At 35.6% G+C, this 27,506-nt stretch overlaps 3 protein-coding genes across 3 annotated transcripts; 2 read left to right on the top strand and 1 right to left on the bottom strand.

Moving 5' to 3' along the window:
- The first annotated feature begins 2,821 nt into the window (after positions 1–2,821).
- Positions 2,822–10,579, top strand: LOC131357550 (C-C chemokine receptor type 5-like). Its single transcript, XM_058396622.1, has 2 exons — positions 2,822–2,864; positions 9,531–10,579. The coding sequence occupies exons 1-2, from the start codon at positions 2,822–2,824 to the stop codon at positions 10,577–10,579; spliced, it is 1,092 nt and encodes a 363-aa protein (XP_058252605.1).
- On the bottom strand, positions 4,344–7,740 carry LOC131342906 (C-C chemokine receptor type 5-like). The gene is made up of 2 exons (XM_058374249.1): positions 7,609–7,740; positions 4,344–6,488 (listed from the first exon to the last, which is right to left on the bottom strand). Exons 1-2 carry the CDS (start codon positions 7,634–7,636, stop codon positions 5,503–5,505), a joined length of 1,014 nt encoding a protein of 337 aa, XP_058230232.1. The 5' UTR covers positions 7,637–7,740; the 3' UTR covers positions 4,344–5,502.
- A 9,515-nt stretch (positions 10,580–20,094) lies between the features above and the next one.
- LOC131345039 (C-C chemokine receptor type 5-like) lies at positions 20,095–23,183 on the top strand. The gene is made up of 2 exons (XM_058377723.1): positions 20,095–20,264; positions 21,168–23,183. Exons 1-2 carry the CDS (start codon positions 20,234–20,236, stop codon positions 22,214–22,216), a joined length of 1,080 nt encoding a protein of 359 aa, XP_058233706.1. The 5' UTR covers positions 20,095–20,233; the 3' UTR covers positions 22,217–23,183.
- Positions 23,184–27,506: the final 4,323 nt, after the last annotated feature.

Genomic DNA, 27,506 nt, shown 5'->3' on the forward strand with positions numbered 1-27,506 from the left:
GTTGTTGATAAAAGTATTGCGTTTATGGAATATGGGAGACAATCCTCCTTTTCCAGCACCAACCAACTCTTCCCCCATCTGAGATAAATTTATCCATGACGTCAAAGTTCTCAAGTTCACAGCCCAATACTAATGAAGAAAATTAGGTAAGGCAAGCCCTCCATGTATTTTAGCTTTACACAAGTGCTGTTAGGAAGCGTTCTCCAGAAACTCCTTTTTTGTTACTTGGAATCCTAAATATAGGAACTGTTCTGACGCAATTTTAAAGGGCAAATGAAGTCAAGAAGAATCTTTGGACCTGACTGACATCAAAACACTCTTATCCCAGTTAATTTTATAACCTGCAAATGTACCATATAAATTAATCAATTTAAGAATATTTGGAATGCTGCCATTGGGCTCAGAAATGAATAAAATTACATCATCTGCATATAATGCTAATTTGTTATCAGTACCCTTGGTTTGGTAGCCTTTGATACCCGGAAGGGCCCGAATGGCCTAAGCCAGAGGCTCAATCGCTAGTGCAAACAAAAGTGGTGAGAGCGAGCAACCCTGTCTCGTACCTCTATGTAATTCAAAACTAGGGGATATTGTTTGATTAGTGAGAATTCTTGCACATGGACCAGAATACAATAATTTAATCCATGAAATGAAATTACATCCAAGATTAAACTTCTTCAATACAGCAAATAGGTAATGCCACTCTACTAAGTCGAATGCCTTCTCTGCATCCAATGACAGTATGGCTAAATTATTCAGGTCTGTGGTGGAATACATGATATGAAAAGGAAGTCTAAAATTAGACAAAGAGTTTGGAATAAAGCCAGTTTGATCTGGATGCACCAATCATCATGTTAAGTCTACGTGCCAAAATTTTTGCCAGAATTTTTTGGTCCGTATTTAGGAGTGAGAGGCCTATAAGAACCCAGTTCCTCTGGGTTGCTTCCCTTTTTCAGGACTACAATAATAATAGCCTCGTCTAGGGAAGGTGGCAAGGATTGATTCATAAATGTCTGCTGTGACTTTTGCACTGCAGTCAAAGCAACTCTAAAACTGCAGCTGTGGGATTGTGGGATGTTCCCAATCTGTATTAGTCAGAACTTACTAAAAGGTTTCCAAGGAAGGAAAACCAGGTCTTGGGGGAGCAAATGCTGGCCTGTGTAGTCTGATCCTATAGTTCAAATTGCTGAAAAGATTAATGCTGGTTCTGAGAGAATGGTGGCAGAACATTTCAATGCATAGCAGGTTTATTGGATTGGATTGAGATTTGGTGATCCATTGTCACATTCAAGAAACCAGTTTGAAATTGTTTTAGAGTTGCAACATCAATGCTCAATTGGTACTAAGGGCCCAAAGTGTGCTAAGAAAATATCCCCCCACACCAGTACACCACCACCAGCCAGAACTGTTGACTGCTCTTAGCTGACAGGAGTGGTACCCGTTGTGGTCTTCTGCTGCTGTTGCCCATCTGGTTCAAGGTTTGACATATTGTGCTGAGAAGCTCGTTGGAATACCTAGGTTGTAACAAGATGTTATTTGAGTTACTGTTGTCTTTCTATCAGCTCAAACCAGTCTGGCCATTCTTCTCTGACCTCTGGCATCAACAAGGCATTTTAAACCCTAGAGATGTTTGTTCATGAAAGTCTCAGTAGATCAGCAGTTTAGCCATGTTGGCTCAGATTAGCCATTCTGGCACCAAGAACCCAAACTATGGTCAAAGTCACTTAAATCATTTTTCTTTCCCGTTCTGATGTTCAGTTTAAGTTTCAGCAGATCGTCTTGACCATGTCTACATGCCTAAATGCATTGAGTTGCTGGGTTAGGGTTGTGATTAACTGCTTAGATATTTGAATTTTTGGGTTAATGAACAGGTGTAACTGGCGATGTGTGTGTATGTATCTATGTGTGTGTGTGTGTGTGTGTGTGTGTGTTTCCCTGTAAAAGCACATTATTATGTTTAATACTCATATAGCACAACCAAACTACCACTGTTTGGTCCCTGTTTGGTTCATCCCTCAACTGATGTGTAATGAGATATTAAATATAAATGTAAACATCATTTAACAAACATATTCTGTACTACATTTTTAAGATTTGTTTTTGTAAAAATCAAGTAATGTATTTGCTTAACAGTGAAAAGTTTTTCATTGTAAATTTAAATACACAACTCTAATTTGGAAGGAATAATAATGTAAATTTTAATGTTAATTACTTGCTTATGACATTGTTGTATTATCGTTAATTTTACCAACATTTTATAATTTACAGTAAAATCCTGTGTTTTGTGCACACTATAGAAATATTAAAGATATGTTCTGTTGTTTTCTTATACCTTTTGGACTTATACAGTACATTACTATTGCTATGTGACAGCTTTTCACCATAATTTTTGCAGACATTTTTTACAGTGTGGACTGACTAAATTTAAATGCAGTAATTTTAGTTCCCCTTCAGTGCCAAAATCTTTGTGAGATTTCACAGTAGATCTTCATCTCAGAGACACTAGGACAAAACAGTACCATGGCCCATTAGGCATTGCTGTCTACAAAAGATTGCTATTTTGACTGGTGTTTATCTAAATCACATACTATACACATGTTGTGATTTACTGTAGCATTGAACAGACATTGCCTTTCATGATGGAACAAACAAATTGACAAATGCTCACCAAATATATACTTAACTTTAACACTTTCTCTTTTTTTTCTTTTTTATATCTTTTTTTATTAAAAATGATGCAAACCATTTTCTACCAAAAACCAGAATACACTCCCCAGTGATTTAAGCAAAACATAGACTTTTTTTGTTTTATTTAAATCACATGTTGGTTGTTAGCTGGATTTCATTATATAATAATCTGACTTGCAGAACATCTTATCACACAATATATTATAGGATTCAGATTGAATTATATTGGGAAGATTTCACACAGTGTGAAATGAAACAAAACCCACACTGATATAGCATAGTCTGATCCCTGCTTTCCTGTGTAACATTATTCCAAAATTAGCCCATTATATTTAATATACTCTAACAGCCCTCAGTTACAGAAGTGTTCAACATCCAACATTTTGCTTATTTGAGAAATCAAGCCAGTACATGTCTGCATTTGCTGTTTGATAGTATGACTATAATTCATACGTTAAGTGCACTGGCTGTTAAATCTTAGATAGTTCTTTAGATTAGTAACTTCGTTTTAGTCAAAATCTATGTGCTGGTCTAGGTACCATGCAGACTGGAATAAAAAGAATTTTTTTGTTTTCATAAAATTTAATGTTAAGTTACTATTTATCCTTAAAATATATCCCTAAAAACCAAGCCTGAGGTGACAATGGCAAAGAAAATCTCCCTTAGCTGATATGAGGAAGAAAACTTTAGAGGAACCAGGCAGAGAAGGGAACTCATTGTCAGAGCACACTTCCAGGACAGCGGCTATCGTGACGTGCACTTCTGGGTTAGCGGCCATTTCTTCTGCCCTTGCACCTCGATTACTTTTGATGTACCATTTGCCCATTTGCTGTGACTTTTTTTGCTCTGTTTTTGATTGTGATTTAAGATTTCCTCCTTGGACTTTTCTGCTTTGGACGTTTACCCTGCTCCCCCCAGGCCGGATATTGTGCTCACATCGCTTGTAAAGTATCTGTGGATTAACACTATTTTATCCTCCCGGTGGATTACTGATTTACTGCTGACTGCTTGCTTTCAACTTTTTACGGTTGACTGATTTCTGCTTTGTGCCAAAGGACCTTAGTGACTGTACTGTGCTTGTGGATTTACACATCTGTGTTGCACCTGAGAATATCTATGCTGATTTGTGTTATTGCTGCTGTGCTGTATCTTTTGATTATTGAGTCTGCATTGGATTTCACTACTGAATGATGCATTTGAATTTCTGTTTCTGAATTCTGCCTGTGGTACACTCATCCTCATTTGGGTGACACTGGACAGTAAATAATGTTTATATTCACATGCTATGCAGTTGGGCAACCAAGAGTTCCCAAGGAACTAATGTAATCAGTGTAATTTCTGAGTTCATTATTGATTTATCACAAATTCCTTCCTGCCAAAGCTGACTTATGCAATGGCAGTTCAAAGACGCGATAGTCTCCAAGTGATTCTATCTACAGTAGTCCCCTGGGTCATGGGATGTCCACACAGATCTATCCCCAGCAGCAGCAGTCACATTGGAAACTCAGAACACTGGGAGCTTGGGAGTGGAACATATAGCTCAACAGAGAGCGAGAGAGAATGAGTGAAGGGAAAAAAGAGAGAGAATTTAAGAAATCAGTTAAAAATAATAAATATTAATTGAAACAGTGTTACATTTTAATATTTTTCTAGATTTTCTTTATTATAATATATTTTGTTATACAAGTCATAACTTTATTACAAAAACGAATGACACTTTTATTGTTTAATGTGATCTAGTAATTGCAAATATTCACAAATGGTTATGGTTAAAGACCTGTAAATATTTTTTACATTATTTCTGTAGTGCTTTTAAAACACCAATAATGTCCAGGTTAGTTTTTCCCTGGAGAGTACTAAAGTTCCAAATAGTGAGCATAACATAAGTGTTAAACTATTTTATTAAACAAGTAGCACTGCAGGTAAAATGTTTTTGGTTAACTGTACAAGAGCTAAGATAAATACTCAAGAATTGAAAGAAAAATGTAAATGTGAAATAGTTTTTTATAATGATAGTTAAATAATTGACTGACTCACTGTAATCAGGTAGAAACACACAACAGGTAATACAAACCCTGTCTAATATCAACCATAAGACAAACCTAATAATCTCTAATAATGCATACCTGTTAGAATCTTATGAATAAATACAAAGATTTTTTTGTTTTGTTTTTTTTTAAACAGAACACTTTAAACAGAAATTGTTCTTTAATTTTTAATATTTTTTTTCCTTTTAACTCTTCTTTCTTATGTCTGAAGTACAGGTAGAGCTGCAACTATTGGACTTAAATATCTGATTCCAGTCCACTGAATTAATGACCTAACTCCAATTTATGAGGTTACTGTTAACTTAATGAAACTGATTCCAAAGAATAATATTTTAATTAATGAAAGTAAAGAATGTGTTAATCGTATAAAACACAAATACACAACATACAGAAGGAGTCAGTGGACAGAGTCACAGATATAGGATATTTGATGGTAAATGTGAATCTGTAGAATGAACAGAGTACCAAAATAATGAGAGAGTACCGAACAGACCCTCATTCAGGCAGCTCACATTAGAGTACTGTATGTTAATTCTGTTCCTGGGACTGAGGCAAAAACAAACAAAAACAAAAAACCTTGCAAAGTATAAATCTGTATACGTTATGTTCTAAACACTTCATGATGTCAACATATTGTTAGCACATATGCCCAGGGGAACATTATGTAATAATAATAATAATCTAATAATAATGGTTAGAGTTTTGATTTTTGTGACTTTGTTTTTGAAGTCACTGAGGAGAATGATTACATAATGGTCATCTTCTTTTAGAGCTCACTTTCAGCTGTTGGGCACTGACCAAAGCAAAGAGGAAACCACTCTTTCAGGATCTTTAGAAATAAATTCCTGAATCTCTGCCCCACAAAGGCGTAGATGATGGGGTTGAGGCAGCAGTGAGTGAATGCTATGCTTTCCACCCACTGTATAGCCATGTTCAGGTCCTGATGCCACTGATTTGTGCTCATATAACCCAGGTAATGCAGGTAATTTAGGAAGATGACGATGTTGTAGGGTGTCCAGAAGAGGAAGAAAACACTGACCAAAACCAGTATGAGTCTGACAGCTTTGTGTTTCTTCTGAGACTTCATGGACATTAAGATGGGGATGATGCGCGAGTAGCAGAACACCATCACTGAGAGAGGAATGATTAAGCCGAGGATGTTCAGCTCGATGTAAGAGAATAGCCTCCATTTCAGGTTTGGATATTTCAAACTACATGTCCATACATTTGGTTTATTTGACATGCTTGTTTGTGAGAAAATGATGTTTGGCAGAGAAGCTACCAGGCTAAGTGTCCATGTAAACAAAATCAGGGCTATGATTGCTCTGACAGACCGGTATTTGGAGAAGAGGGAGTTATAGGTGTGGACAATGACCGCATAGCGGTCTACAGTCATGAGGATCATGAAGAAGATACTTCCATAGAATCCCAGCATATAGAGCGCTGTCACTGCATGGCACATGAAGCTCCCAAAGATCCACTGAGTGGTGGTGGCGTAATGAGCCCAGAAAGGCAATGAGAGAAGGAAGAGGAGGTCTGAAAGGGCCAGGTTGAAGAGGCACAAATCTGACATGTTGGACTTTTTGTGGTACTTGACCAAAACACAAACAACCAGGCCATTGCCAATGAACCCCACGATGAAAACGATGCTGTAGAGTATAGGGAGGAAGACTTGGCGGAAAGCCTTTATGTCCGTAGTGATGTGGGGTGAGTACTCGTCCAGATTTTTGTCGTAATCAGAATAGTTCTCAGCTGTTTATGAAAAAAACAAATATCACTTACTCCAAGATTGTATTTTTATTGTACAAGTTAATCACTTAAAGAAGAAAACTTTGTGGTTGTTTTGCTTTTTGTATGGTAAACATACTAGTAAAGAGTCTTTATTACTGTGCTTGAAAACTTTCTATAGGGAGCAATAGATATTCTTGAACCACTGAATTTCTTGAAAGTACTTAATGGTTCTTAAATAGACATATATACATTATAAAGATTCATGTGAAAGTCAGTATAAAAAATAAAACAGAATTTTTTTTTATCCTGGCGTTAGTCCCATGCAAAGGCAGGGTCCGCTGTTTGTAGCGGATCATTCGATCCGCGTGATTTGGCACAGGTTTCGCAACCCTCCCATTTTTATCCGGGCTTGGGACCGGCACTGAGGGTTAACTCTTCAGTGGCTGGGTTGGCACCCTGCCCGGGAATCGAACCCGGGCCACAGCAATGAGAGTGTGGGATCCTGCCACTGGACCACCAAGAGGCCAAAAAATAAAACAAAATAAAATTATGAAATTCAATCTGATTCCATAACAAATAATTTAATGGATTTTTAAATGGAAATAATTTTTAAATGGAAATAATTACATATTTTTCAATTTTTAAATGGGAATAATTACATATACATATTTACATATATACACATGACGACTGTAATATTTTTTATTTTTAGGATTGATAGTAATTTTAAATTAGATTTATATGTTATTATATCTGCAGTATAAGTTAAAGTATTGTGAAAGTGATGAAAGTATTTACATGAATAATAAAAAAAACCTGTAAGTTTTATTGAGTGTATTTTTTTTTCTAGTTTTACATTTTTATTAGGAGTTTTTACAGAAAAAAAAATCTGTAAATCATATTATTGATAAACAAAAAGAATTTCAAGATGTTCAAATTGATCTTATAACATTTCCCAGTGCTGAGGATGTATACAAGCATCAACGTATTACTAATTATTTTACATTAGCAATTTATGTCTGGACTTTTTAGTAAAGTGGTACTAATGTCTGTGTTCAGTAATCTGCAGTACTCTAAGATTTTGTAAAAGCAGGCAAGTATGGACACAGTCAGCTGTTCAGCTTTAAAAAATAATACTTACATGTCTCGTTGTGAGAAATCATTGCCATGATTCATTAGTCCAAGTGTGAGTGTGAAAGATGGTTTTGTATATTGATATAAAACATGGGACTAAGCTATTGTGCTGTGATATGTTTGAGGTGGGGCGTCGTCGTACTCACAGAACAGCAAAGTCTCAAACTTTCTGTCCTTTTATGGACAAATTGTGCTAATTTTAGCAGAAAAACAAGAATACCCACAGATTTTGAATCCCCACTGTAATCTTGCCCTTGTCCAGTGAAACAAGGTCAGTGTGTCCCCTTGCAGTACTGGAAAGAACCAGACAGTTTAAAGCTTATTATTTTCTTTTATTTTGAAAACTGAATAAAGCCTCTGTATAGTAGTTACTGTGTGAGTAGTCTGACACAAAAAAGACATAAGGTTTTAATGAGATTTAAGAATACTTGGTATCTTTATAATGTAATATATTCTATGCAAAAATATGAACAAAACAAATGACAAATACTCAAAAACTTAACCAAAGTGTGAAATTGTTAACTTTTTTATGGCAGAACCATCCTTATGTTGGAAATTATTGAGGAGCATGAGTACAAAGAGCCTGTCAACTCACTTTCGGTTGCTGTGTACCAGCCAAAGCAACAAGGAAACCACTCTTTCAGGATCTTTAGAAATAAATTCCTGAATCTCTGCTCTACAAAGACATAGATTATGGGGTTGAGGCAGCAGTGACAGAACTCTAGGGTTTCCACCCACTGCATAGCCATGTTCAGGTCCTGATACCACTGACAAATGTTCATGTTTTGATGCAGTCAGGTTTTTTCATGGCATTTGGAGTTAAAAAGATGAATTTATTTAACATAACTAGATGTGGTGAGTAGGGATTCAACAATACAGTTAACCCACGGTTCAATATGTACCGTGGTTTTTAACCACGGTTTTCGGTTTGGTTTGGATGGGTTTTTTTTCCGTTATTCTTTGTTTAGGTGACAGGAACAGTAAGATGTTAAGAAGGAAAAAACTGGTTTTAGTTGCAATTCTCTTTATTTTACTTAAATGCAAACTTCAACTTGTACACATTCATAGTATACAGAAAATAGTGAGATATAAAAATTAGCGCTTGTATGACTTTATTACTGGGGACGGATTTGGAGTACGGCGCTCTTTTTTCCCCAATCCGGTATGTAATGAACAGTCACAGTGAGTTAACTTAACTTGGATAAATTTTTAATATATAACAATTAGTAATATGCTGATGCTTTTATACATCCTTAGCACTGGTAAATGGGATAAGATCAATTTGAACATCTTGAAATTCTTTTAATTTATTAATAATTGTGATTTGCAGAATTCAATATGAAAGCATTAGTTACGTATTAATTAGATCTGCCTCAATACCACAAGCTGACTTTTCCAAAGCTTTAAATGCTTGTGACTTTTTTCTGTAAAAAAAAACTCCTAATAAAAATAAAAAAAAGAATGAAAATACACTTAATAAAACTTACAGCTATTTTTTTTTATTATTCATGTAAATACTTTCATGCAAACACGTATACTGCAGATATAACAAAGTATAAATCTATTTTAAAAATACTGTCAATTCTAAAAAACAGTCATCATGTGTATATATGTAAGTATATATTATTTCCATTTAAAAATCTGATTGAATTTCTTTATTTTCTTTATTTTATTTTTTATAGTGATAGTATCTTGCAGACTGGTGATATCTGTAGAATGTATTTATGTCTAATTCTGAACCATTAAGTACTGTGTTCAAGAAAATCTATTGCTCCCTATAGAAAGTTTTCAAGCACAGTAAAGAAAATTCTTTACTGCTAGGTTTACCTTACGAAAAGCAAAACAATCACAACATTTCCTTGTAGTAATTAGCTTGAACAATGAAAAAAAAAATGCAGTAAATGATATGATTTGTTTTTTCATAAACAGCTGAAGACTATTCTGATTACTACAACTTAACTGAGGACGACTTCTCACCCCACAACACCAACAACATAAAGGCCTTCAGCAGAGTCTTCCTCCCTACAATCTACAGCATCGTCTTCATCGTGGGGTTAATTGGCAACGGCCTGGTGTTGTGTGTCCTGGTCAAGTACCAGAAAAGGTCCAACATATCAGATGTGTGCCTCTTCAACCTGGCCCTTTCAGACCTCCTTTTCCTTCTCTCATTGCCTTTCTGGGCTCATTACGCCGCCATCACTCAGTGGGTCTTTGGGAGATTCATGTGCCATGCAGTGACAGCACTGTACATGCTGGGATACTATGGAAGTATCTTCTTCATGATGCTCATGACCATAGACCGCTATGCTGTCATTGTCCACACCCATACCTCTCTCCTCTCCAAGAACTGGTCTGTCAGAGCAATCATAGCCCTGATTTTGTTTACGTGGACACTCAGCCTGGTAGCTTCTCTGCCAACCATCATTTTCTCAAAAGCAACGAAGTTAAACATCACAAATCAATGCATGTGTATTGTGGAATATCCAAACCTGAAATGGAGGCTGTTCTTTTACATCGAGCTGAACATCCTCAGCTTAATCATTCCTCTCTCAGTGATGGTGTTCTGCTACTCACGTATCATCACCATTTTAATGTCCATGAAGTCTCAGAAGAAACACAAAGCTGTCAGACTCATGCTGGTCTTGGTCAGTGTTTTCTTCATTTTCTGGACGCCTTACAACATTGTCATCTTCCTGAAGTTCCTGTATCAACTGGTTTATATAAACACCGGTCAGTGGTATCAGGACCTGAACATGGCTATACAGTGGGTGGAAAGCATAGCATTCACTCACTGCTGCCTCAACCCCATCATCTATGCCTTTGTGGGGCAGAGATTCAGGAATTTATTTCTAAAGATCCTGAAGGAGTGGTTTCCTCTCTGCTTTGGTCAGTGCCCAATAATTGAAAGTGAGTGCTCACAGAGGATGACCACTATGTACTCATGCTCCTCAGTGACAGATCAAAGTCAAAACATTTAAACTATGCTTAATAATTTTGACCAGGCCGTGTTTGTGAACAACTTGTTACCATCATAAAGTTTTTAGAAAATAACATTTAAAATATATGGTTTAATACCTTGCAGTGATTTTGTTCATTCTTCCCCAAACACATACACATACTGAGAGCAGCTGGTCTACACAGGAGACTTTTGCTCAGTCCCAGGAACAGAATTAATATACATTACACAACATATATTCTCCAGAGGGATAAAAAGTTCTACATTATACAATATAAGAGCTGCATTTACCATCAAGCATCGAATGTCTGTGACTCTGTATATTCTCTTATTTTACCTTCTCTATATTGTGTATTCATGTTTTGTACAAAAAACCCATTTATTACTTTTATTAACAAAATATTATTCTTTGGTGTCAGTTACATTAAATTGCACAGTAACCTCATAAATTAGAGTCAGGTCAATAATTAAATAAAGTGCTATTATGTCAGTAATAGCAGTTTCAGGGCAAAAAATTATCCCAGTCAATAGTCATGTTTTCCAGTTGTTGATGTAAACTTGGCTACTGATAGTGTTATTTCTATTAATGAAAACCTTTCACACTTGAAATTTAGAAGCTGCTCTGAAGCTTTTTGCAGTGTTTACCTCATATTGTGGTGCCAGTGTGAAAGAAAATTAAATATGTTTCTGATATCACTTGAAAACCTGAACATAGCAACACTTAACAAAAAATGGCTCAGAAGTCAAGGATCAGTTAGCAAAACAGTGAACATCCCAAAATGTGTGCTGTAGCAAGAAAAAAATAGTTCCTGTTGAAAGGTGACATAGAGACAGGTGACTGTGTTTAAGAAAGATTTTTGTCATTTAGACTGTACATGTAAAGAAGAGACAGAACTGACTGCATTTCTAAAAAATGGCTCTTAACATCACTTCTAAATACTTACTCTGTGCCTAGTGGAAACACAACAAACACCATAATCCTAGCTGGGGGAGTGGGGGAGTGGGGGAGTGGGAGAGAGAGAGAGAGAGAGAGAGAGAGGTTACGTCAGTTATATTAGTTTCAGAGGCCATGTTTTCCAGGTGTTATTTATATTACTGAAAAGCATATCATGTGAAAATCGTACACCTGACAGTATCGGTCAATCTACAAAGATGAGTTTATAAAACATAATTGCATAATTTCGCCAAGAAATAAAACACAGCTGTAAACATTAGGGACACATTGTTTAGAGAAATGAATGCCATCTATATTACGTTTCAGTGTTTTAATATTTGGGATGCATTCAAGAAGATCTCTCGCTCCTTTATTGTTGTGTGTGGGTCACCTGCTCATGTTATTATCAGTTAGGTGGAAATGACTAATCTGAATTAACATCAGCAGCTGATTTGATTGATCAGTCATAAGTGGAAAAAGTGGAACATGTTCGAATGAAACATGACCTTGACCAGGGGCGTATCTAGGATTTGAAAACATCAGGGGCTGAGCCCGAAACATCAAGGGCTACTTGGGGAGAGGGGGTAAGCAAGAATAACATGTTTTGTAAGAGCATTTTTATGTAATATTGTTTAATAATAAACACAAATTAACACAAACAGTATGCAACTTTCATTCAATCTTTTTTCAGACTCCTTCCATCATTTTAGAGTCTTGCTACTAAAAAATGATTTCATTAAATTGATTACATTTTCTTTCATGCAATATTATCTCTTTTACAGCTTGTGTGTGAAGCAGTGCCGTGCAGATCCTTTATTACTACTATTATTTTACAATAATCTATATTATACGTGCACCTATTATTTCATTCCTGATTTATGCTTATTTTTTTTATCTTTTACAGCTTCTCTTCTCTTATTGTTCTCTCATCTCTCATTCGTCTTGCTGATGTATCTTGTCTACTTCATGCTCTTGGTGACTTTTCTATACTATTTCTTTGAGGGTGGAATCATCAGAGAGTATCTCAGAGACTTGAGCAAAACGGTCAATTACCATACTAGTATTTATGGAGCTGAGAATTCCTTTTCTATTGACAGAACAACCAAATGATGGAGTTTGTTCTGGTCCATTGTTAGCCTAAGCCATGTCTGTATTTTAACTTAAATACTGCATTAGTTGAACAATAGAAAGTCATAATATTCAGACTGTAATGTCTTAGCGCTTTAACAGTTTATATTTTATTTAGATCTATGTTTAGGCTCATTTAATTTAAGGATTTTGTACGTCTTGGGTATGGAATAATATTCAAAAGGGTCCTATATGTCAGGGGTTTTCAGAATCAAAGACAGTGGGCCTCCTTTTTGACACAACATACATTTGTTAGCCGACTTTTATGAACTGTGTTAACATTAAATATTAGAAGTTAGACTTTTATCTGAATAATAAGATTGAGAAAGAATAAGCTGAGAAAAGAAAGTGGGGATTGCTCATTTCAAAAAAGGTTTAATATTGTGAAGTTGCAAAAATCGTTAGTCCTAGAGTAACAACAATTGCTCCTGGCATATATTCGGAGCTATAGTTGTTAAAATAAACAGAAACAGCTTTAAAGAACTGCGGTCGCATGTAAACGTTAAGACCACGCCACAATGCAGGACTTCATAGAATTGGGGTTTGAGCATGCTGCAATGGAGAAAAGGCAAATACAGGAAGCTCACTCTTATGCTTGCAGAGTAAAAGATGGATGGGATTATATGTCTGTATGTATGTCTGTTTCAATTTTTTCGGTTAATGCCAGAGGTTTGCATAATCTTTTGCAAAGGAAATCTTTATTGTTATATTGTAAAGGGAAAGGTACTTTGTGCAGGAAACTCATTCAGTTAATGAAGATGAAAAGTTTTGGAGAAGTCAGTGGGGGAATGATATTTGGTTTGCCCATGGCACCAATAGAGCAGCAGGGGTCGCAATACTCAAGGGAAAATTTAAGGGCCGTGTTCTTAGCCATGAGAGTGATCATTCTGGAAGATTGGTAATACTGGAAGTAAGCATTGAGCAGTCACATTACATTTTGGTGAATTCATATGCTACCAACAACATGCAACAAAATAATATATTTTTTGGAAATATTGAATTAAAATTGATACAAACCAAGAACAAATTCCCTGAGGCTAAAATAATATGGGGACGGGACTTTAACTGTGTATATAATGACTTACTAGATAGATGGCCACCAACAGATGATGAAATGTGTGAAATAAAAAATGTATGCCTTCGTTTAGGGTTAATGGATATTTGGCGTCACAAAAACCCAAACCAAGTTATGTATACATGGAGTAACAAAGATCAGTCTAAACAGTCACATATTGATTATTTTTTAATCTCAGACACACTGGAGGATTATGTTCAGTCTGTTTAAATTGAGCCTTCCATTTTAACGGACCATAAAGGAACAACAATTAACATAAATAGGTTTGGTTCAAGGAAATATAAGGTAAATAGAGGGTACTGGAAAGTTAAGACATTATTAGAAAATGAAACATTTAAAATGAAAGTAATAGAAATTATTGACAAATATTGGACTCAGGCTAAAATAATGAATTCCTTTGGAAAATTTTGGGAGCTCACTAAATATGAAGTAAGGAATTTAGCCATTTCAATGGGGAAAATGCTTGCTTTTGCTAAACGACAGAAAGAATGTAGCGTTACAAAGAAAATTATGGAGCTGTCTAGTAAAAAAAGTTAACTTCCCAAGAATTATTAAATTTGTCATCATTACAAATAGAATTGAACATTATTTACAAAGAGAAAGCAAGAGGCTCCTTTACAAGAACAAGGCAAATTTGGTTGGAACGGGGGGGAAAGAATACCAAATATTTTTTTAACTTGGAAATGATAAATGGAGAAATGTCTTCAATAAATAAATTATTAATAAATAATATAGTGTCGGAAGATCGGAAGGAGATATCTCAATACGTCACTCAATTCTATAAACACCTCTACCACTCTAACTCAGTTAATTCTGATCTGGATAAATTTCTGAATGTTTTGGGGAAGGCTAAAATTATTAGTAAGGATTTCAAGTTATTTTGTGATGGAAAGATAAAACTGGAGGAAATTAAAGAATGTATTGGGTATTTAAAAGATAATCGATCTCCGGGTAATGATGGACTCCTGTGAATTTTATAAAGTCTTCAAGGATAAAGTAGCACCGTTTCTACCTTCTACTTTCTACTTGCAGTTTATAAAGAATCTATAGATAAAGGAGAGTTGCCAGACTCATTAAAACAAGGGGTTATTACTCTAATTCCAAAACCACAAAAAGATATTCTTCACTTAGGCAATTGGAGGCCTATTAGTCATTTAAATAATGATGCCAAAGTTTTTGCACATATATTTGCTAAAAGATTGAAACATGGATTAGATGACATTATTGATGAAGAACAGACTGGATTTATTCAAGGACGACATATTAGTAATAATATTAGATTGATTTTAGACATGGTATGTATATATGAGTATATATTAGATAATAGTCTTATATTATTTGTTGATTTCCATAAGGCTTTCGACACTATGGAACATGATTTTTTGTTTAAAACGATTGGATTTTTCGGTTTTGGCAAGTATTTTTTAAAAGCTGTTAAAACTTTATATAAAGGATGTAATAGTTCTGTAAAATTGGCCCAAGGAACATCTAATAGATTTGAAATTGGCAGAGGAATAAGACAAGGATGTCTATTTTCTCCCTTTTTCTTTCTATTAGCAACCCAATTATTGGCTCTGCGTCTTAAGAAAGGATATTTTCAAGGTATTACAACTATGGGAAAAGTTTTTAAGTTATGTCAATTTGCAGAAGATACAACACTTTTTCTAAAAGATATACATGAAGTTAATAAAGCTATTGACTGTATTAATGATTTTTCGCTGGCATCAGGATTGCATATGAATCGGAGTAAATCGGAGTTATTTTTCCTTAAAAAACTGCAATTTATCAAATATATCTGGCATTTCAATCCAAACTACTGTGACTTATCTTGGAGTAATCATATGTAAAGATGAAAAAATGCGCAGTGATTTAAACTTTGATCCGATAGTTAGGAAAACTAACAATAGATTTAATATATGGTTACAAAGGGATTTATCTTTGCAGGGGAGGATCCTTTTGTCTAAGGCAGAAGGAATTTCCAGGTCAGTTTATGTTTGTTTATCACTTGATATACGTTCTAAAGTAGTTAAAACATTGGATAAATTACTCTTTGATTTTATTTGGAAAAGGAAACCACATTATTTGAGAAAAGAGATATTATGTAGCTCAAAGGATAATGGGAGCCTGGAGGTATTAAATTATGATACCCTAAACAATGTATTTAAAATTAATTGGATTACACAGTTCTTAAAAAAGAAAGATAATATGTGGAACGCATTCCCAAACTTTTTGTTTAAGTCAGTTGGGGGTCTTGAATTTTTGTTAAAATGCAATTATTGTATTGATAAAATTCCAGTAAAATTTGCAAGATTTCATCAACAAGCTCTCATGGCATGGACATTGGCCTATAAACATAACTTTTCTCCTAGAAGATATTATATTTGGAATAACAAAGACATTTTATATAAAATAAATCCCTCTTTTTAAAGTTATGGTTTGAAAATAATATAGTTTTGGTTAGTCAGTTGATGAATAATGATGGAGGCTTATTATCATACACGGAGTTTCTTGACAAATTTAAAATACCAGTTAGACCTAGAGAATATGCCATTGTAATGGATGCTATACCTAGAAAGGTATTATATCTTCTTAAAAATGAATGCAATGAAAACCCTAATTTGGTCAATATAACTAATACAGTTTTTATTGTTAATATTAATGTTTTAAAAAACAACATACCAAATATATACATTAGAAAATTAATAAATGATGTTATATATCCTCCAGCTAGATTTTTCTGGTCATCAATATTTGGAGATTTAAATTGGCATAAGGCCTGGAAAATGGTTGATAAATTCTTTGTTAATAATAAAATAAAGGAAGTTTTGTATAAAATATTACATAGAATTTATCCAGTGAAACATGTATTGGAACGTTTTAAATTGAATCTTGACTACTCCTGTGTATTTTGTGGTAATGAAAAAGAAACAATTTTTCATTTATTTTTTCATTGCATTTATACAAAAATATTTTGGGTTGATGTTGAGAATTTCATTACAAAAAAACGTAATACACTTGTTAAATTGGGTGGGTTTGATATAATGATATATGTTAATGACTATGGGATAGAAAGGGACAGAGCATATATTATTCAATTGTTAGTTGTAATGGGGAAGTTTCATATACACAAAATGAAGTGGTCAGGGGGTAAGCCAAATTTCTTTCATTTTGTCAGTGAATTTAAACAATACTGCAATTTGGAATATAAATGGAAAACAAAAAAAGCTATCAGGGCTTCTGATATTCTGCAAATTTGAAATAGACAAGTAAACTGTACCGGCCCCCCTTTTCCCCCTCTTTTCTGTTATCTGATTTATTTTTTGTGTTCTCTTTATTCCGCTGGCTAAACTTTATTTAATTGTAATCTTATATATCAATGGCATATATAAAAGTGATCTTGTTATTCTCTTGTTGTTTTATATGTAGATATGCAATTAAAAAAAAAAGACATTAAAGTATCGCGAGAGCGGTTCTAGAGCATATTCCACACTCTCGCGGTATTTTTGTGTGTGCGTGTGTGTGTGTGTCAAAATCGTGTACAGTAAACGGCAACAGTGCTCAACTAAAACGATCAACATTTCATTAATTCCTCTACACTCCGATGGCAAAATTCGGGATAAAACATTCGGGCCTGATTAAAATCATCCGGGGCTCGAGCCCCGAATAAATAGCCCTAGCGACGCCCCTGACCTTGACCAAGATAAACCTGTTATTGAAGGAGAATGAGTTAAGAACATTGTGTCTTTCGGTAAATCCTTCCTTTAATTCGATCATTTATCTCCTTTCTCTTGTTATTTGTTCGTTTTTCTTTAGATCCTGTACAAGTTTTTGTTTAAAAGAAAGCAGTAGAGATGAGGACACTGATGTGACTGATGAGTTCATGACTTATCTCGTTTGTCGATTTTTTTTTTAAAGGTTCTTGGAATTGCAGTGTTCTTGTTTTTGTGCTAAAATTAGCACAATTCATCCATAAAAGGACAAAAAGTTTGAGACTTGGCTGTTCTGTGAGTAGGACGAACCGCGGTGAAGTTAGCTTGATATTCAGACATTAGACAGACATCGGAAGCGGTAGTTTAGGGACCGTCGACAAATTTCTGTACGACTGAAAAAAAAAACTATTCCTTCAATAGCTTCTAGGTCATGTGATCCTATGACCCAAAACTAGTACTAAAATAATCTACTTGGACACCCCCACAAGGTACACCTCTTTGTTATCCCCAAAATCTCTTCTTTTATTTTTATATTAAAATAACATTATTTCTTCAATAGCTTCAATGTCATGTGACCCTGTGACCCAAATCTAGTAGTAAAATAATCTACTTGGACACCCCCACAAGGTACACCTCTTTGTATCCCAAAAAATGTCTTCACTGATTTTTATTAATTTGTTTATTTTTCTTCATTTGTTTAACTCCTCTCTTCTTTAAATAAACAAGTCATTTTTTATCACGATTACACACCGTTTTTATTGTTATTACACAATAGTCTTCTTAAACACACAAGCAGCATTTCCATTTTTTTTTTCTGGCTGTTTGAAGCTGCAACGTGTCCATTCCCACACACTGTGCATGCATCCATCTATCACATGCATCACAATGGACCTGTTGAGATAATTTGATATATATCTATCTATATACATATATATATATATATATATATATATATATATATATATATACACACACATATACACACATACAGTATCTCACAAAAATCCCAAAACCCTCACATTTTTGTGAATATTTTATTATCTTTTCATGTGACAACAACACTGAAGAAATGACACTCTGTTACAATGTAAAGTAGTGAGTGTACAGCCTGTATAACAGTGTAAATTTGCTATCCTCTCAAAAGAACTCAACACACAGCCATTAATGTCTAAACCAGGGGTGTCCAATCTTATCCACAAAGGGCCGTTGTGGGTGCAGGTTTTCATTCCAACCGAGCAGAAGCCACACCTGGGTCTACTGAAAGCCAAGATCAGTTGATAAACCAGTTGGAATCAGGTGTAGCTTGTGCTCAGTTGGAATGAAAACCTGCACCCACACCGGCCCTTTCTGGATAAGATTGGACAATGGTCTAAACCATTGGCAACAAAAGTGAGTACACCACTATGTGCAAATGTCCAAATTGGGCCCGATTAGCCATTTACCCTCCCTGGTGTCATGTGACTTGTTAGTGTTACAAGGTCTCAGGTGTGAATGGGGAGCAGGTGTGTTAAATTTGGTGTTTTCGCTCTCACACTCTCTCATACTGGTCACTGGAAGTTCAACATGGCACCTCATGGCAAAGAACTCTCTGAGGATCTGAAAAAAAGAATTGTTGCTCTACATAAAGATGGCCTAGGCTATAAGAAGCTGCAGCACGGTGGGCCAGACCATACAACGGTTTTACAGGACAGGTTCTACTCAGAACAGACCTCGCCATGGTCCACCAAAGAAGTTGAGTGCACATGCTCAGCGTCATATCCGGAGGTTGTCTTTGGGAAATAGACGTATGAGTGCTGCCAGCATTGCTGCAGAGGTTGAAGGGGTGGATGTCTCAGCCTGTCAGTGCTCAGACCATACGCCACACACTGCATCAAATTGGTCTGCATGGCTGTCGTCCCAGAAGGAAGCCTCTACTAAAGATGATGCACAAGAAAACCCGCATACAGTTTACTGAAGACAAGCAGACTAAGGACATAACGACCCCAAACACACCTCCAAGACGACCACTGCCTTGCTAAAGAAGCTGGGGTAAAGGTGATGGACTGTCCAAGCATGTCTCCAGACCTAAACCCTATTGAGCTTCTGTGGGGCATCCTCAAATGGAAGGTGGGGGAGCACAAGGTCTCTAACATCCACCAGCTCTGTGATGTCATCATGGAGGAGTGGAAGAGGACTCCAGTGGCAACCTGTGGAGCTCTGGTGAACTCCATGCCCAAGAGGGTTAAGGCAGTGCTGGAAAATAATGGTGGCCACACAAAATATTGACACTTTGGGCCCAATTTGGACATTTCCACTCAGAGGTATACTCACTTTTGTTTAGACATTAATGGCTATATGTTGAGTTCTTTTGAGAGGATAGCAATTTTACACTGTTATACAGGCTGAACACTCACTACTTTACATTGTAGCAGAGGCTCATTTCTTCAGTGTTGTCACATGAAAAGATATAATAAAATATTTACAAAAATGTGAGGGGTGTACTCACTTTTAAAATATAAATAAAATAAGTGATTTTTTGGGATACAGAGAGGTGTACCTTGTGGAGGTGTCCAATTAGATCATTTTGGTACTAGTTTGGGGTCACAGGGTCACATGACCTAGAAGCTATTGAAGGAATAGTAATTTTTTTTCAGTCATACAGAAATTTGTTGACGGTCCCTAAACTACCGCTTCCGAATGTCTGTCTAATGTCTGAATATCAAGCTAACTTCATCGTGGTGTAGGACGAAACCCCACCTCAGAAATATCACAGCAAAATAGCTCAGTCCCTTGTTTTTATATATTAATACACACAACCTTCTTTCACACTCACACTTGGACTAATGAATAATGGCAATGATTTCTCCCAACGAGACAACATGTAAGTGCTTTTTATTTTTTTTAAAGCTGAACAGCTGACTGTGTCCATACTCGTCTGCTTTTACAGAGTCTTAGAGTAATGTAGGTTATTAAAAGGAACGTCAGTACCACTTTACTCAAATTTCAAATATGAATTTTTAATATATAACAATTGGTAATATGCTGATGATTTTATACATCCTTAGCACTGGTAAATGGGATAAGATCAATTTGAACATCTTGAAATTCTTTTTATTTATTAATAATTATGATCTGCAGCATTCAGTATGAAAGCATTAGTTAAGTATTAATTAGATCTGCCTCAATACCACAAGCTGACTTTTCCAAAGCTTTAAATGTCATCAGATATCATCCATTCTTATGTGACTTTTTTTCTGTAAAAACTCCTAATAAAAATTTTTAAAAAGAAAGAAAATACACTTAATAAAACTTACAGCTATTTTTTATTATTCATGTAAATACTTTCATGCAAACACGTATACTGCAGATATAACAAAGTATAAATCTATTTTAAAAATACTGTCAATTCTAAAAAACGGTCATCATGTATATATATGTAAGTATATATTATTTCCATTTAAAAATCCTTTGAAATTGTTTATTACAGAATCTTTATTCATCTTGTTTTTTTTATAGTGATAGTATCTTGCAGACTGGTGATATCTGTAGAATGTATTTATGTCTAATTCTGAACCATTAAGTACTGTGTTCAAGAAAATCTATTAAAGTTCAAAAATTAAAAAATTAAAATCTCTAAAGTTTTCAAGCACAGTAAAAAAATTCTTTACTGCTAGGTTTACCTTACGAAAAGCAAAACAATCACAACATTTCCTTCTTTTAGTAATTAGCTAGAACAATGAAAAAAACATGCAGTAAATGATATGATTTGTTTTTTCATAAACAGCTGAAGACTATTCTGATTACTACAACTTAACTCCAGGCGACTACTCACCCCACAACACCAACAACATAAAGGCCTTCAGCAGAGTCTTCCTCCCTACAATCTACAGCATCGTTTTCATCGTGGGGTTAATTGGCAACGGCCTGGTGCTGTGTGTCCTGGTCAAGTACCATAAAAGGTCCAACATGTCAGATGTGTGCCTCTTCAACCTGGCCCTTTCAGACCTCCTTTTCCTTCTCTCATTGCCTTTCTGGGCTCATTACGCCGCCATCACTCAGTGGGTCTTTGGGAGATTCATGTGCCATGCAGTGACAGCACTGTACATGCTGGGATACTATGGAAGCATCTTCTTCATGATGCTCATGACCATAGACCGCTATGCTGTCATTGTCCACACCCATACCTCTCTCCTCTCCAAGTACCGGTCTGTCAGAGCAATCATAGCCCTGATTTTGTTTACGTGGACACTTAGCCTGGTAGCTTCTCTGCCAAATATCATTTTCTCACAAACAAGCATGTCAAATAAACCAAATGAATCCACATGTAGTTTTGAACATCCAAACCCGAAGTGGAGGCTGTTCTTTTACATCGAGCTGAACATCCTCAGCTTAATCATTCCTCTCTCAGTGATGGTGTTCTGCTACTCGCGCATCATCCCCATCTTAATGTCCATGAAGTCTCAGAAGAAACACAAAGCTGTCAGACTCATACTGGTCTTGGTCAGTGTTTTCTTCATTTTCTGGACGCCTTACAACGTCGTCATCTTTCTGAAGTTCCTTCATCAACTGGGTTATATAAACACCAGTCAGTGGTATCAGGACCTGAACATGGCTATGGAGTGGGTGGAAAGCATAGCATTCACTCACTGCTGCCTCAACCCCATCATCTATGCCTTTGTGGGGCAGAGATTCAGGAATTTATTTCTAAAGATCCTGAAAGAGTGGTTTCCTCTCTGCTTTGGTCAGTGCCCAATAATTGAAAGTGAGTGCTCACAGAGGATGACCACTATGTACTCATGCTCCTCAGTGACAGATCAAAGTCAAAACATCTAAACTATGCTTAATAATTTTGACCAGGCCGTGTTTGTGAACTACTTGTTACCATCATAAAGTTTTTAGAAAATAACATTTAAAATATATGGTTTAATACCTTGCAGTGATTTTGTTCATTCTTCCCCAAACACATACACATTCTGAGACCAGCTGGTCTACACAGGAGACTTTTGCTCAGTCCCAGGAACAGAATTAACATACATTACACAACATACATTCTCCAGAGGGATAAAAAGTTCTACATTATACAATATAAGAGCTGCATTTACCATCAAGCATCGGATGTCTGTGACTCTGTAAATTCTCTTATTTTACCTTCTCTATATTGTGTATTCATGTTTTGTACAAAAAAACCCATTTATTACTTTTATTAACAAAATATTATTCTTTGGTGTCAGTTACATTAAGTTGCACAGTAACCTCATAAATTAGAGTCAGGTCAATAATTAAATAAAGTGCTATTATGTCAGTAATAGCAGTTTCAGGGCAAAAAATTATCCCAGTCAATAGTCATGTTTTCAAGTTGTTGATGTAAACTTGGCTACTGATAGTGTTATTTCTATTAATGAAAACCTTTCACACTTGAAATTTAGAAGCTGCTCTGAAGCTTTTTGCAGTGTTTACCTCATATTGTGGTGCCAGTGTGAAAGAAAATTAAATAGCATGTTTCTGATATCACTTGAAAACCTGAACATAGCAACACTTAACAAAAAATGGCTCAGAAGTCAAGGATCAGTTGGCAAAACAGTGAACATCCCAAAATGCATTCTGTAGCAAGAAAAAAATAGTTCCTGTTGAAAGGTGACATAGAGACAGGTGACTGTGTTTAAGAAAGATTTTTGTCATTTAGACTGTACATGTAAAGAAGAGACAGAACTGACTGCATTTCTAAAAATGGCTCTAAACATCACTTCTAAAAAGTTACTCTGTGCCTAGTGGAAACACAACAAACACCATAATCCTAGCTGGGGGAGTGGGGGAGTGGGGGAGTGGAAGAGATAGAAATGGAAGAGAGAGAGAGAGAGAGAGAGAGAGAGAGAGAGAGAGAAAGAAAGAAAGAAAGAAAGAAAGAAAGAAAGAAAGAAAAAGAAAGAAAGAAAGAAAGAAAGAAAGAAAGAAAGAAAGAAAGAAAGAAAGAAAGAAAGAAAGAAAGAAAGAAAGAAAAACAGAAGTGTTACATCAGTAATATTAGTTTCAGGGTTTCAGAGGCCATGTTTTCCAGGTGTTATTTATATTAATGAAAAGCATATCATGTGAAAATCGTACACCTGACAGTATCAGTCAATCTACAAAGATGAGTTTATAAAACATAATTGCATAATTTCGCCAAGAAATAAAACACAGCTGTAAACATTAGGGACACATTGTTTAGAGAAATGAATGCCATCTATATTACGTTTCAGTGTTTTAATATTTGGGATGCATTCAAGAAGATCTCTCGCTCCTTTATTGTTGTGTGTGGGTCACCTGCTCATGTTATTATCAGTTAGGTGGAAATGACTAATCTGAATTAACATCAGCAGCTGATTTGATTGATCAGTCATAAGTGGAAAAAGTGGAACATGTTCGAATGAAACATGACCTTGACCAAGATAAACCTGTTATTGAAGGAGAATGAGTTAAGAACATTGTGTCTTTCAGTAAATCCTTCCTGCACTTATGTTTAATTCGATCATTTATCTCCTTTCTCTTGTTATTTGTTTGTTTATCTTTAGATCCTGTACAAGTTTTTGTTTAAAAGAAATCAGTAGAGATGAGGACACTGATGTGACTGATGAATTCATGACTTGGTTTCTCTTGTTTGTCGATTTTTTTTAAAAGGTTCTTGGAACGAAAAGTTTGAGACTTGGCTGTTCTATGAGTAGGACGAAACCCCACCTCAGAAATATCACAGCAAAATAGCTCAGTCCCTTGTTTTTATATATTAATACATACAACCTTCTTTCACACTCACACTTGGACTAATGAATAATGGCAATGATTTCTCCCAACAAGGCAACATGTAAGTGCTTTTTTTTTTTTTTAAAGCTGAACAGCTGACTGTGTCCATACTTGTCTGCTTTTACAGAGTCTTAGAGTAATGTAGGTTATTAAAATGAACGTCAGTACCACTTTTATAAAATTTCAGATATATAACAATTGGTAATATGCTGATGATTTTATACATCATTAGCACTGGTAAATGGAATAAGATCAATTTGAACATCTTGAAATTCTTTTTATTTATTAATAATTATGATCTGCAGAATTCAATATGAAACCACTAGTTAAGTATTAATTAGATCTGCCTCAATACCACAAGCTGACTTTTCCAAAGCTTTAAATGTCATCAGATATCATCCATTCTTATGTGACTTTTTTCTGTAAAAACTCCTAATAAAAATTTGAAAAAAAGAAAGAAAATACACTTAATAAAACTTACAGCTATTTTTTTTATTATTCATGTAAATACTTTCATGCAAACACGTATACTGCAGATATAACAAAGTATAAATCTAATTTAAAAATACTGTCAATCCTAAAAAACGGTCATCATGTGTATATATGTAAGTATATATTATTTCCATTTAAAAATCCTTTGAAATTGTTTATTACAGAATCTTTATTCATCTTGTTTTTTTTATAGTGATAGTATCTTGCAGACTGGTGATATCTGTAGAATGTATTTATGTCTAATTCTGAACCATTAAGTACTGTGTTCAAGAAAATCTATTGCTCCCTATAGAAAGTTTTCAAGCACAGTAAAAAAAATCTTTACTGCTAGGTTTACCTTACGAAAAGCAAAACAATCACAACATTTCCTTCTTTTAGTAATTAGCTTGAACAATGAAAAAAAACATGCAGTAAATGATATGATTTGTTTTTTCATAAACAGCTGAAGACTATTCTGATTACGACAACTTAACTCCAGGCGCCTACTCACCCCACAACACCAACAACATAAAGGCCTTCAGCAGAGTCTTCCTCTCTACAATCTACAGCATCGTTTTCATCCTGGGGTTAATTGGCAATGGCCTGGTGTTGTGTGTCCTGGTCAAGTACCATAAAAGGTCCAACATATCAGATGTGTGCCTCTTCAACCTGGCCCTTTCAGACCTCCTTTTCCTTCTCTCATTGCCTTTCTGGGCTTACTATACCACCATTGCTCTACATCCTTAAATTGTCATTGTCCAAACCTAAACCTCTCCCAAGCACAGGTCTGATAGAGGTAGTATAGTGATTATAGGAAATCACAGTGTTCTGTCACTATGTTACACGGGCTACAACATTATCAGAGGATGTGTCACCGATAGAAACATATCACCACCTGCAAAATCTACACTGGCACTGGGTATGTCCTAATTTGCACTCCAAGGAGGAGATTGGAGAGCTAGTCATCTTGGAACAGATGCTTTGAGTACTACCTTATGACAGCTATACCTGGGTTAAAGAGCATGAACCAGACTTAGGACTGACAGCTGCAAAATTAGCCCAGCAGCATATAAACACCCATTGCTCTGGCCCACGGACCCAAAGAGTTAAAGGCAAAGCGTGTTATACATCATACACTACTGAAGAACAGCGAGAGGCTTCACATGAACTGAAGACTATAAAACACCAGAAACTGATGTCAGCAGGTGTGACACAAAGCATGTCAAAGCTGGCAGGATTTTGTTATGGTCCCAGAGAAAGTGATACTGAAATTGATTCTGTTGAAGGGGACTGAGTTCATGAAAGTCTTGGGTGTGGCCCATAGAAAAACAGCTAAATTATATCACTCAGAAAGACCATTTATTTGGGGTAAAGTGACTGATGTGCCTAACTTTTTTCAGCAGAGCCTCTGATTCACTAATCAGTGACTATGCATGAATATGTAAGACCTATTGACACCTGGCTCAGGTGACACCAGGACTCCTATTGATGTCTCAGCTGTTCTGACCTATACATTCAGATTCCTCCTACAAAAACAGGGTACACTGAGGCCAGGTTTTGTTGAGAGAAACAAAAAATAAAGCATGGTTTCTGAAATTTTCATTGAAATGCAATTCTTTTGTAACATTTGCTAAAAGCCATATTCACAACAACAGACAACTATGTTGTTTTTCTGGGGTACTATTATATTATTTGTTTTACATTTTGTCTGCTTAGCAAAAGTTGCCACTGTTTATGACTGAAATAAAGCTGTTCATATCGTGCTATTTTTTGGTGATCTGAGTATATGAAGACTGGAATACAGCTGCTCACATCTGCGTGCGCTTTCACTTTTATTTAGTGTTTATTTAGCGAGTATATATTTGTGCTACAACATAAACTAAATAAATGCTGCCTTTTGCAAAGTGAAAGCACGCGCCAATGTGAGCAGCTTTATTTCAGTCATAAATTCACAAAACCACATTCCAGACATTCACAATTAAATAATTATTTGATGCTGGACACAAACAACGATATGGAAGATTTTTTTGTTTGTTTCTTCATTCAGGCCCTTTTTTTTGTTAGACACGGGCATGCATCAGCACGTCACTCTCCCCAACCAACACAGCAATTAGCATTTACTTCCATCTGAATAGAGTCATTTACATAAATCCTGCATGTGAATGGAGCGCTAAGTGCGGGGGCGGGTCTCCGGAGAGTATGGAGACAAGAATTTGACATACCTTTGTTTTTTATTTTTAACATTAATTTAATAACAAACATTTATTTGGCAATAAACTTTTTGGAAAGACAGCCGTCTACCGTTTGTGTACATATTTTTTTCTATGTTGCTACAATATAATTTCATTTACAAAAACAGGTGATTGGCATCATCGACGATGCCGTCAACCCCAGGGGCTTAATGAAAAGGGAGACTGGGTCACTGATGTTGTGAATACTGTGTCACCAATTGATTCATTTTCTGTAGTGACAAGGGCCCAACCCAAAGTGGGCTTGGATAGTAGTCTTCTACAGGGCCCAAAAAAGACTTGATTATTGAAATACTTTGGTTCTCCAGTCCCCAAACCCTCTACAGAAGTGCTTGAGGTCCATGGCTGGCAAATCCAAGAAAATATTGCTGTTCTACAGAAAGAGGATAAACTGTAAAACCTTTGTTTGAAAAAGCTGAGAAGGAGGAAAAATCCAAAGTGGTTAATGAACAATATGCTATTCAAAATGATTTATTGTAGGTACAGTCTGCTGATGTGTCCCTTGTCGTGGTACTCCCATATTGTCAACCTTTGCTTTAAATTCGGCACACACAGTCCCATGGGCAGGCCATTTGGCACAGCAAAAGACATATACTCAATTTAGTTCACACTCCTTCTGGCCTACAGTG

This window comes from Hemibagrus wyckioides, linkage group LG01 (assembly GCF_019097595.1).
Source record: "Hemibagrus wyckioides isolate EC202008001 linkage group LG01, SWU_Hwy_1.0, whole genome shotgun sequence".
Taxonomy (NCBI): Eukaryota; Metazoa; Chordata; class Actinopteri; order Siluriformes; family Bagridae; genus Hemibagrus; species Hemibagrus wyckioides.